The sequence below is a fragment of the Oncorhynchus mykiss genome, chromosome 7 (genome assembly GCF_057628025.1).
Source record: "Oncorhynchus mykiss isolate SJ-2025 chromosome 7, ASM5762802v1, whole genome shotgun sequence".
Classification (NCBI taxonomy): domain Eukaryota; kingdom Metazoa; phylum Chordata; class Actinopteri; order Salmoniformes; family Salmonidae; genus Oncorhynchus; species Oncorhynchus mykiss.
In genome coordinates, this window is record NC_143028.1 from 37,321,907 (window position 1) to 37,334,690 (window position 12,784).

Genomic DNA, 12,784 nt, shown 5'->3' on the forward strand with positions numbered 1-12,784 from the left:
GAAGCGCTGCTGGGATCCCCCACCCTGCGTTTTCAGAGAGGAAGAGGAACCCACTATACACGGAGACACGCACAAAGTCTGCTTGTATGTTTCAGGATGATTGACAGTATTCTTTATCTTTTAAGATATTTTTGCAAAGGCCTTTGCAAGGTAAAAGGTCTTCATACAGTTTGCAGCGATGTTTTAAAATCTGGTGTTTATGCAGACGGCCAATCCTCCAGCTACAGATGAAGGACTTGATTTCCAGGCTCTCGTTTATGCAGTGTAGTTATATTCTGGCTGTTCAGAAGTAGGTAGGAAACTATTTGGCATCAACTGCTCTGCAGGGTCAGTTGTAAACAGAATAAACAGTTCATTCAACAGCATTACACATCTAGAAGCAAACTTAACCCAATACCATGAGGTTTCATACATCAGATGAGTGCAACGACCTGGCAACGATACTGTCGTCGTCTGACAATGTATTCCCCTTTCCTGTAACTTCACACAAAAGGAAGAGGGAAGAGTTTGTCAACACGAACCAGGAGCAGACATAAGAGTGCAGGGAAGAACATGGCTATTGAGTAGGAAGGAACAACATGCTAGAGCTAAGAGGCTACCCTAGTACTAAGTGAATAGGTTCAATTATGCAGACACTACTAGGTAACGGCTGTGCTTGTACTAATATTGCACATTAAAGGGCATCAACTGGCTCAACCAACTTGTAGAAAATATTTATTAATTATCATCCAACAAGTGGTACAGTGAGAATATATTCATTGGCTGAAATGTTTAGAGCACGGTTCCAACTTCATCTCCCCAACAGGTTATACTAAAAAAATCTGTTCAATAAAAATTATTATTAAAAGGACAACTGGTGTTTCCATTTAGCTTCATTTCGACACATGCCATAACATCCTTTATGGACAGGACACTATTTCCCAGTGTGCAAATCTGAAATAACATAACCTGTTCATTATTTGTCTTATGTCCCAAAGAATACATCAGACATAAATTACTCCTCTGCCCAAATAATGCATTCGCTTTAATTTAAAATGAAGCCCATTGAAAAAAATAAAAACCTTGGTTATGTCTGACAGAATAGATCATAAATGTATCCAAACTTACTACCCAATTCTGACTCCTTTTAAGTTGGCATAAATCTAAGAGGCCCCATTTCAAGCCTGTGAGGACTTCTGTCTTCATCCTTCAGGACACTGACTCCGGTCTGGGTTCAGATGCAAACCTCGGTCAGCAGTGTCCAAGGTCCCTAGATATGTGAATTAAGTTAGATTTGACAATTCAAATGACACAAAAGTAACTAGTATTCAAATAAATATAACTATTCAAACATTTTATTAGAGACCTCCATTTGACATATCTAAAACACACCAGAGAATCACACACTGGGAAACATTTGACAACCACACCACGTTCTCACACCATCACTCACGTCCCCAGTGTCCTCAGCAGGTGTCATCCACATCAAAGTTCACACATAGAGAGCATCAATAACAAGGAAAGAAACCACACACACACACCACTCAGGTCATGTAGGTTATATAATACAAGACAAATATTCAGCACAACATTCCACACTACATTTGGGTACCACTTCTGCACTTGATCAATATACTACAGGAGGGTGTGACAAATTGCAAAGAGAGATCTTGAAGTACTAGTAAATGAAAGTCCATTTGGGGGGGGGGGAGGGGGGCTTGTAGCATCTGCAGATTCCATTCACACTCACAACAGCAGTCAAATTGGGCTCTTTCATCGCACAACCAGTCCGTTTCACGCTTTCTTTTTCTCTCTCTGTTCGCTCACTCATCGATTCACTCTTCGCCACAAGCCATCCTCAATCGCACTCACGAGTTCTTAATGTCAGTTGCGCAGTTCTTTCCATTAAAAAGTGGATAAAAATTAAACACCCACCGTCTCTTAGAACATGCGGAGTGAAGCCGTTCTTTGATGGCAAAGCATTTATAGATGGAAGAGAGTGATATTGACATCACCCAAAGAATGCTGCCAAAGAGGAGCTTCTTCCCGGGAAAATGGAAGAGAGGTGAACTGCAGAAGAGATTGTAGTGAAGGCTTTTCCATTTAACTAGAGACTGAAAATAAAGTTGCACTTAAAACATTTACGTTTCAACCAGATTCTTTCCAATGCAAGATTGTTGTCAAATATACAGATGGATAGTGAACCAGTGATTTCTCATGCATTCAGAAACATCACAACTCACAATGCATGCATCAAAGAATCCAGTTGAAAATAAGTCAGGATATAACAAACTTAAGAACAAATCAATTTGACTTCAAAAGTAGCACGACTCTGGTAAACAATAATTCATTTCAAACACTTTCTAAATTAAAATCTTGATCTCCAAATGTACAAAACAGCCTTCACAAAAGCGTTTAAGTATCAGATACGCATAACACCAGAAATAAATTAGGAAAAAGACCTCACAATACTTACCATCAAACTATTTCACATACCCCACCCGGAAGACTTGGACTCCATACTGGAGCCAAATCCTGAGCTAAACCCACTACCACTGGCTGTTGCGTTAGAACCGGTACCCCAACCTAGACTGGCTGAGTTGGTGCCGTAGTTACTGTTGCCTGTGCTGTAGGCCTGGCTCTGATCCCTGGTGGAGTTAGTCTGCCCAGTGGAGGTGGTGCCTGAGGTGGCAGTTTGCCCTTGCTGACTAGCCAACATACCCATCATTCCCCAACTGCTCTGTAGGGCAGCCTGAGCAGCAGCCATCATGGCAGGGTTCAGACTAAAGTTCCCAAAATTAGCCATATTACTACTGGCGCTGGTCCCTAACCCTGTGCGGTTACTACCAAAGCCCTGAGCCCCAAACCCGTTCCCAAACCGCCCTGCTCGCTCCGTCATCTGCCTACTGCCGTGTTTTGGCTCAGCATTTGAGATGTGCACGCTGACCCCCTTAATAATCAGGTCCTCTCCACATAGGGAACTGGCAACCTGGAGAGAAGACATGCGGGTCAGTCTGACATAAAAGGGTCAATTCAGCAGAAAGCAAATAGAACAAGGTCTTTGAATTTGCAGTGGCACCTACCTGGTCATCGGCAAAGCTGACGAAGGCAAAGGCACGGAAGGGCTTGGGGATGAAGACGTCAGTGACCTCACCATACTGCATGAAGAACTGTCGCAGTTCATCAGCGGACAAGTCTTCAGTGCAACGGCCTACAAACACTTTTCTGCTTCTCATGGGCTCATCTGGACCTTGCTGTTTTACAAAATAAAATGTAAAGGTTCACACATTAACAATATAGCAAACATTAGGAACACCTTCCTATTATTGAGTTGCACCCCTCCCCCTCAAAACAGCCTCAATTCGTCAGTGTATGAAACCTCCAAGGTGTCAAAAGCATTCCACAGGGATGCTGGCCCATGTTGACTCCAATGCTTCCCACAGTTGTGTCAAGATGGCTGGATGTCCTTTGGGTGGTGGACCATTCTTGACACACATGGGAAAGTGTTGAGAGTGAGAAATACCCAGCGGTGTTGCAGTTCTTGACACAAACCGGTGCGCCGGGCACCTACCATCATACCCCTGTTCAAAGGCACATATCTTTTGCCTTTCTCATTCACCCTCTGAATGACACACACACAATCCATGTCTCAAGGCTTAAAAATTATTCTTTAACCCGTCTCCTCCCCTTCAACTGCACTGATTTGAAGTGGATTGAATAAGTGACATCAATAAGGGATCATAGCTTTCACCTGAATTCACATCTGAAACAAGTGCTCTTGCCGTTAATAATCCACGTTACACACCATACAGAAACAAAAATGCCTACCTTGGAGTTGGGGAGTTTGCAGTCACACCATCTTCCATCAATCATGTGGCGTTGTGAGATCACTTTGTCTTGAGTCTCATACTCAGTAAACCTCACAAAGCCAAACCCCTTTGAGTTTCCAGTCTTCACATCTCGTTTCACCTGTGAAGAGGAGCATGTAGTGAAGGCACCACAGACATACCAAGGAATTGCACACTAAAAAGGAACTGACAAGATTTTGCACCATCAAAATCTTTTTTTTTGTTGTTTTCTTATCACATACACCCTCGGAAAGAGTGGCACATTTATAATTTTGCAACAAGCAGAGCACATATCTGGTTTGAAAATGACAGTGTCAGGTATGTGAAAATTCTAGAGTGAAATGAATGGGAAAGCGGCCGTGCGTTTGGGCAATTAATAGACACGGCAGTGAATTTAAAAAATGTGTCAGTGTTGTCCAGGTCGACTCTACGCAGACCAGTGCGCCATAAGCAACTAGAGTAGGCCTATTATGAAAATAGGCTATCCAAACAGTCCTATGCCATTCACGTTGCACTACTGGACTGTTTACATGCAGCAGAAGAACTTGACTTTGGTTAGAAAGCAGTAGCAAAATTCACAAGAAACCTTAATGGTTTTCTGCAAATATATAATACCAAGGCAGTCTTACTTTGAGAACTTCACATTAATCAAAAAACCAACAGCTGGCCTCCCGAGTGGCGCAGTGGTTTAAGGCACTGCATCGCAGTGCTAGCTGTGCCACTAGAAATTCTGGGTTTGAGTCCAGGCTCTGTCGCAGCCGGCCGCGACCGGGAGGCCCATGGGGCGGCTCACAAGTGTCTTCCGGGTTAGGGAGGGTTTGGCCGGCAGGGATATCATTGACTCATCGCGCACTAGTGCACGCTGACACTGTCGCCAGGTGTACGGTGTTTCCTCCAACACATTGGAGCGGCTGGCTTCTGCGTTGGCTGGGCATTGTGTCAAGAAGCAGTGCGGCTTGGTTGGGTTGTGTTTCAGAGGACGCATGGCTCTCAACCTTTGCCTCTCCCGAGTCCGTACCAATTGGATACCACGAAATTGGGGAGAAAAAAAGGGTGAAAAATAGTAATAAAATACTAAAAAACATGCATGATCGCTCCCTCAGTTGCCGCTGCACAACAGAGCGATGTTAGCCAGAGCCAGATGAGCCAAAATCTAGCACAGGGAATGGTAGATAAAACCCAACTTTTTCTGTCAAAGTTGCACCGTGAATACAAAGAGGAGTAGGCTACACTGCTCAGCCAGCCCCCAGTCCCATAATAACCCACGTTTTAACAGGTGGATAGATTTACAGCTTGCCTGCCTGCTCAGTGGTCATTTCATCCACGTCAAATACATTTTGATTGACAACTAGGAGATATGCTAACAGTTGTTCAAGTTTGAGTAAATGAGTAGCCATCTTAAACTAATGAGTGAGTCACATTTCTTAGCCAACCAAGTGACGCTCCAATCTCTGTAGCCACCAAAGCTGACACTTCCAGGCAATAACCTCCAGCAGCTATCTAGGTAACAGTACAAGCAAAGATTTTTACAACTAACCCAAGAGACCACAGTCTATCATTTCCAATGGAAACAAATGTGTCAGTGGGCAGAACAAGCAACTAGGGAGGCAGAGCCAAGCATGAGCTAGCAAGATCCTAATGGCGTGTTCTAGCATGTGTCTGCATATTTCTGTTAGCGAAGAACCTTCTCTGTGAAGTGCGCATGTGCAATAACTCAATTCGCCCTTGCACTCCTAAACAATGCAATTTTTACCATGGAAAAGGGATATCAACCAGATTCATTTTCCTATGGCTTCCCCATGGTGTGAACAGTCTTTAGACAGTTTCAGGCTTTTATTTTGAAAAATGAGCGAGAAAGATCACATCGCGTCATTGTATGGCTGGGTGTCAGCAGCATTTTGCATGCGCAACAGCTTGGAGCAGACATTTTCTCTCTCTCTCCTATTGAAGAAGCTACAGTCCCAGTTGAAATATTATCTCTTATATATTGTAAAAACAACCCGAGGATTGATTTAAAAAAAAACGTTTGACATGTTTCTACAAACTTTACGGATACTATTTGGAATTTTCGTCTGCCTGGTCGTGACCGCTCGAGCCTGTTGATTTCTGAACATACCTCCATATGGTTGGCGCGTTATTTTGAATATAAAAATAATCTTTATGGAACAACAGGAACATTTGTGTAACTGGGAGTCTCGTGAGTGCAAACATCCGAAGATCAAAGGTAAACGATACATTTTATTGCTTTTCTGACTTTCGTGACAAATCTACTCGGCTGCTAGCTGTTTAATGTTTTGTCTACTGAGAAAGATGTCCTTACATAAACGCTTGGCATGCTTTCGTCAAAAAGTTTGAAATCTGACACGCCAGGTGGATTAACAACAAGCTAAGCTGTGTTTTGCTATATTGCACTTGTGATTTCATGACAATTAAATATTTTTAGTAATTGAATTTGGCGCTCTGCAATTCAGCGGATGTTGACAAATGATCCCGTTATCGGGATGGGTGCATCGAGAAGTTAATTCTGCCAACAAAACCTTACTCAACATTCCATTACATATAGTGAAAACTTTTTTTTTTTTTTTAAATGTAAACCTCTTAAAAAGTTGGTTTTGAAGCATAAACTGAATTTGAAATTTTAGACCGATATGATTATGCATTTGTTTTATTTTTACAAAATGGTTAAAACAGTGCCAGTTCCAATTTACAGCTGGGAGAACAAAAATAGTGAAGGTACCTAAAAGGAACATCTGCAAAGAACAACATCTCAAATTTGCAACTGTACCTGCACCATGATGACTTCCCCAAAGGTGCTGAAGTAATCTTTCAGGTCCTGTTCAGTTGTCTTCCATGGCAACCCCAGTACAATCAGATCAGATGTCTTCATGTCACCTCTCTTCATCTTCACAGCAGAGGCGGCATCAATCTCGTCCATTTTCCTTTTATTGTCTGAAATAGTGTGGTAGGGATCGTCATTCATTCCTTGATGTAGCCCTTAAGACTGACATTTGCCTAGTTAGATATGCATCATGTGGAATGAGTATAGCTAGGGAACCTTTCAATCTTTAATAATTAATTGAGTATGTAAATATTACATACGTCCACTAGTTGGTGGCTAATTAAAATAAACATGTCATAGTTTAGTCAACATACCTTTGGGATAATTGACGACATAGACCAGATTGCCCCAGCCGTTCTCAGGCGCATGAAGAATCCCTTCCACCAAACGGACCCCTCTCATACACTGTGAAACAGGACTCCTGAATCGTAGGCCGCAGGCCCCAGGAAACTGAGCTGCCACGGTAGAAAGCAACACAGAGCCATCGTCCTCAGAAGGGATCTCCATGGGCTCCTCATTCTCTTCTTCGGCCACACGAATGTACAACTCTGCCATTTGTACCTACAATTACGCCTTTTCTCAGTCAAAAATACTGCACTGGCTATGTAAAATTAGCTCTCTACCCACTTCGATATGCCCGACGACTAGTTGATTAATACAAAAAAAAAATAGTTCCGAAAATACACCGCGGTTTATAAAAAATAAGTCAGTTTAGACGTTGGACGTTGCTTAAATGAAATTGTATTTAAACGACTAACTAGATCTCGTGAGATTTTCAAGCAAACGAACCTGCCTCGGTCCCACTCCGTGTTCCTTTGTTAGCTTGCTCTGTCATCTACACCGGACGACCTAGCTTTAGCAATGGAGCTTTTAGTGAGCTAACGGCGTTTCGTGCCGTGTTGGTCCTAACAGTTGAAATTTCGTCCAAGTAATTTGAAATCGAGCAATCGTATAATTAACGTTAAGTCTTAACTAATATTTTCTAAAGTAGCATACACGTAATACTGCGCGTTTAGAGCAAATATTCAACCTCAAACACACCTGCGACGAAAATAAACACGCTATTCTTTCCGATCAAAATGGCATTATCATGGAGGAAGTGCGTCATTATCTCGGATCATATCATGGTAAAAAGGAGGCGGGTGGGGTGTTGTGCAGCTAGGAAATAACATAAACGGATAAATTATTATTTCCAGGCAAATGTTACACATTTTTCACTATGATCTTGGTAAACGTATTTGTGTAAAAAAAATGGACTTGTGTAAATGATAACCACGGAGATGCATAGTCGATAACTACTGTGGCGTCCCCCCTATGTAAAGATTTGATAAACCCAGTTTTTCAAACTTAATTATGAGTTCATGTGACAACTGGGACCCGGGAACAACTAGGCGTCAACTTGAACGCCTCCTTTCATGCCAGACATGAACTCCTGGTTGCTGCTCATCTCTCCGTGTTGTTAACCAGAAACGTATTAATTTCTTCCTTAAAAAAACACAGTCATGCGAAGCACAAATATAACATCACAAATCAACCAGAAAAACATTCCTCACCAATAAGTCCCCAATCAATAGTTTAAATTGCTCGAACATCACAAGAACATCAATATTACATTTAGAATTGTGTTCCAGTAATATGGTGCATTAAAAACGATAGGAACTCAGGCGTCTATATTTCAACAGCAAAGTTAGATAGGAAGTTTATGAAGTAGGGCCTTGTAAACAATAAGTATTCAGATCCTTTGCTGTGAGATGCAAAATTCAGCTAAGGTGCACCTGTTTCCATTGATCATCCTTGAGATGTTTCTACAACTTCATTGGAGTCCACCTGTGGTAAATTAAATGTATTGGACATGATTTGGAAAGGCACACTGTAGTATGATCTAAAATAAGGACGCGCAACAATGAGGTTCTAGCTCCAGCCTGTTTATTAACCTAACCCTCGCATGTCCTACATAGGTACGGATACCCCCAAGGGACATCCTAATAGACACACACACCTGTCTAAATAAAGTCCCAGAGTTGACAGTGCATGTCAGAGCAAAAACCAAGCCATGAGGTCGAAAGAATTGTCCTAGAGCTCCAAGACCGGATTGTGTTGAGGCACACATCTGGGGAAGGGTACCAAAACATTTCTGCAGCATTGAAGGTCCCGAAGAACACCGTGGCCTCCATCATTCTTAAATAGAAGAAGTTTGGAACCACCAAGGCTGCCCGGCCAAACTAAGCAATCGGGGAAGAAGGACCTTGGTCAGCTAGGTGACCAAGAACTCGATGGTCACTGTTACAGAGCTCTAGAATTCCTCTGTGGAGATGAGAGAATCTTCCAGAAGGACAACCATCTCTACAGCACTCCACCAATCAGGCCTTTATGGTAGAGTGGCCAGACGGAAGCCTCTCCTCAGTAAAAGGCATATGACAGCCCGCTTGGAATTTGGCAAAAGGCACCTAAAGACTCTCAGACCATGAGAAACAAGATTCTCTGGTCTGATGGTCTGAATGCCAAGCATCACGTCTGTAGTAAACCTGGCACTATCCCTACGGTGAAACATGATGGTGGCAGTATCATGCTTTGGGGATGTTTTTCAGTGGCAGGGACTGGGAGACTAGTCAGAATCGAGGCAAAGATGAAGGGAGCAAAGTACAGAGAGATCCTTGATGAAAACCTGCTCCAGAGCATTCAGGACCTAAGACTGGGGTGAAGGTTCACCTTCCAACAGGACAATGACCCTAAGCACACAGCCAAGACAATGCAGGTGTGGCTTCGGGACAAGTCATTGAATGTCCTTGAGTGGCCCAGCCAGAGCCCGGACTTGAACCTGATCAAAAATCTCTGGAGAGACCTGAAGATATCTGTACATCAACGCTCCCCATTCAACCTGACAAAGCTTGAGAGGATCTGCAGAGCAGAATGTGAGAAACTCCCCAAATACAGGTGTGCCAAGCTTGTAGCTTCATACCCAAGAAGACTCGATGCTATAATCGCTGCCAAAGGTGCTTCAACAAAGTACTGAGTGAAGGGTCTGACTACTTATGTAAATGTGATATTTCAGGGTTTTGTAAAAACCTTTTAGCTTTGTCATTATGGGTTATTGTGTGTAAACTGATGAGGCGGGAAAAACAATTTCATCCATTTTAGACTAAGGCTGTAATGTAACAAAATGTGGAAAAAGTCAAGCGGTCTGAATACTTTCCAAATGCACTGTATACAGGGTCAGTACCATTACCATATTTACAATGGGCAGGGATACTGGCGTGATGGAAGTAGATCATTACACGTCTTTTAGATTGTCTGAAACTTGCATTTCCCAAACATAATTTAGGTCACCCAGGATAATAACTTCTGATTTAATAAAAGAAGACAAACCTGTTAACTCCTCAAGTGCACGAAGGTTAGACGAGGGAGGACGGTAGACCCTTATAACAGTTGTGGATACATACTTCCCCAGACAAAGGCTTAAAGATGGTAGCAAATATTTTTGGGAAAGGGAAATAGCCACTACACCACCTCTACCCTGTCTGTCACATTATAACCCTCAATATTAAAATCAGAGTCCAGAATGTCCCCAGAGATCCAAGTTTCCGTCAATACAAGAATGTCCGTATTCATCTGCATAGCCCAGATCTTGATGTAATCCAGGAAGTAAGATGCTAATGTAAAGATGCATCAACCTAAGTCCTTTACGGTTTTTAAAGTCACTTGGGGTCTCCAACTCAAACAAGCTATGTTCAATAGGCGGTTGCAGGCCCTGTCTGATGGTTGATATTGATATAGTATTGATATAATTGGAATGGTAATAAGATTGCATAGAACAGCACCACTCTGCCTCTGAAGGGCAGGCCTGGTCAGTCAGTCGGAGAGTGGCGACACGGTGGCGAGGCAGTGGCACGACGACCAGGCTGAGGAGTAGAAAAGGAAAAAGGTCTTAGGGACCTATCCAGAACTCCAATGTCTTGTGATGGAAATCTCTTGTGTTTATGTGATCGCATTATGTTTAGCACAATGCTGCTTTTGAAATAACCTGTCTTGTTTGGGTTCATGCGAGTGACGAGTTGACTGCACAAAGGAGTACACCACACTATCACTCATTATTTGGCAGTACGCCCAGAGTATTGCTCTGCGAACTAGAGAAGTGATCAAATATCTCACTTTCAAGGTAAGAAGGGAGGGTTTGGCCGGCTGGGATGTCCTTGTCCCATCGCGCTCTAGTGACTCCTTGTGGTGGCCGGACACATGCACGCTGACTACGGTCGCCAGATGTACAGTGTTTCCTCCGTCACATTGGTGTGGCTGGCTTCCGGGTTAAGCAGCGATGTGTCAAGAAGCAGTGCGGCTTGGAGGGGTCGTGTTTCGGAGGACACATGGCTCTCGACCATTGCCTCTCCTGAGTCTGTATGGGCGTTGCAGCGATGGGACAAGAGTACCAATTGGGGAGAAAAAGGGGTAAAAAGTACCTAAAAGAAAATAAGAAAAAAATAAAAGAAAGAGGCATCCCTGTGGCGCTCCACCAACATACCGTCAAAAACACAACTTAACATAAATCATGTAGCAGAAATAGGATACGATAGAAAGAGTTCTCAAAGCCAATGTTTACTTCTAAGATCACTTTAGCACCGAGAGGCACAAAAAAGGCACAAAAACTCACATCAATACCTTTGTCAGAAAACACTGTTAAACGGGGCTGTAGTGGAGCAGGTTGAGAGCTTCAAGTTCCTTGGCGTCCACATCACCAACAAACTAACATGGTCCAAGCACACCATGACAGTCGTGAAGAGGGCACGACAAAAACCTATTCCCCCTCAGGAGACTGAAACAATGGATATATGGGATCAGAGCAAGACCATGTTCTATTTCACACCGAGGCTTGGTGGTTATCGAGGGGGAGTGCTGGAAAGATTTTTCGCATTGAGAGAGGACCTGTTGTCATTCACAATGGATTTAAAAAACAGACTTGTTTGACTATCTGTGTAATGAACATAAAATCTGTCTCCTTGACTATGTAACAGACATATTTGGGAAACTAAACGAACTGAACGCAAGCATGCAGGGGAAATACAAAAACATTCTACAGATGAGTGACCTAATCAGTGAATTCAGAGGAAATCATTCTTATTGGAGGGAGTCTTTCAAAAGGTAAACATGCCTCCTTCCCTTGGCTGTGCATGTTTCTAACAGAAAAGAGCATCAGTAAGTGTCCCACACAAGTGATGACTGCTCACCTCCAACGCTTGGAAGAGCATTTTGGGACCTACTTCTCAATCCGTTTTACTGTGATCCTGGCTCAGTTGACATGCTCGTAAGTGAAATCGAACAGCTGATCGAGCTGTCATGTGACCGAATGCATTTACGGGTCACTATGGAGGAGTTTTGGTTCCTGACTCAAAGGGAATACCCTGCCGTCTCCCTCTGAGCATTAATGTCACGTTCAAGACAACTAGGAACTCGGAAATTAACAAGCTCTGACTGGGAATATTTGTTTATTTTTTGTGATACAGACCCGGGTTCGATCACAACCGGCCGTGATCGAGAGTCCCATAGGGCTGCACACAACTGGCCCAGAATAATTATTCTGTGAATTAAAAAAATAATAATAATCTCGAAATAGAGGCATACTTAAATGAAAGAAATGTGACAGTGTGTAAATGACAACACAGTGCAAGAAATAAAGAAATGTATCAAAATGGCCATAAATGAATGCTTAAACAATTAACTATGTAAATGAGAAAATACTGAGTGTATTAAGGAAATAGAAGCCTGGCTCAAATAGAAGTCTGTCTCTAATAATTAATTGTATGACCTGGAAAGAATCCTTTATCCTCCAAGGAAAAAACAAATATGATCCGGTCGCCATATGGCATATTCACAGTAAATTTCAACCTCTCCTTGTTCCAGTCTGTAATCCCCACGTTTTAAGATGACCACAATCATTCTTGTTCCTAAGAATTCTAAGGCTTCATGCCAAAATTACTACCGCCCTGTGGCACACTTCTGTAATCATGAAGTGCTTTGAGAGGCTGGTTATGGCCCACATTTACTCTACCATCCCAGCCACACTAGACCCACTTCAATTTGCATACCGCCCCAACAGATTCATAGACGACGCAATCTCAATTTCTCT

The 12,784-nt window shown here is 42.7% G+C and overlaps 1 protein-coding gene across 2 annotated transcripts; it reads right to left on the bottom strand.

Annotated features, from left to right (window-relative positions):
* Positions 1–697: 697 nt before the first annotated feature.
* On the bottom strand, positions 698–7,805 carry LOC110527802 (TAR DNA-binding protein 43). Of its 2 annotated transcripts, XR_005052581.2 has the most exons (6): positions 6,981–7,780; positions 6,613–6,776; positions 3,808–3,948; positions 3,063–3,233; positions 1,915–2,968; positions 698–1,249 (listed from the first exon to the last, which is right to left on the bottom strand). XR_005052581.2 is itself a non-coding variant. In XM_036983274.2 (5 exons), the coding sequence occupies exons 1-5, from the start codon at positions 7,219–7,221 to the stop codon at positions 2,468–2,470; spliced, it is 1,218 nt and encodes a 405-aa protein (XP_036839169.1). In that variant the 5' UTR covers positions 7,222–7,805; the 3' UTR covers positions 698–2,467. The 2 variants fall into 2 exon arrangements, 1 of the variants encoding a protein (XP_036839169.1); XM_036983274.2 differs by having other exon boundaries at positions 698–2,968; positions 6,981–7,805.
* Between the last annotated feature and the right edge of the window lie 4,979 nt (positions 7,806–12,784).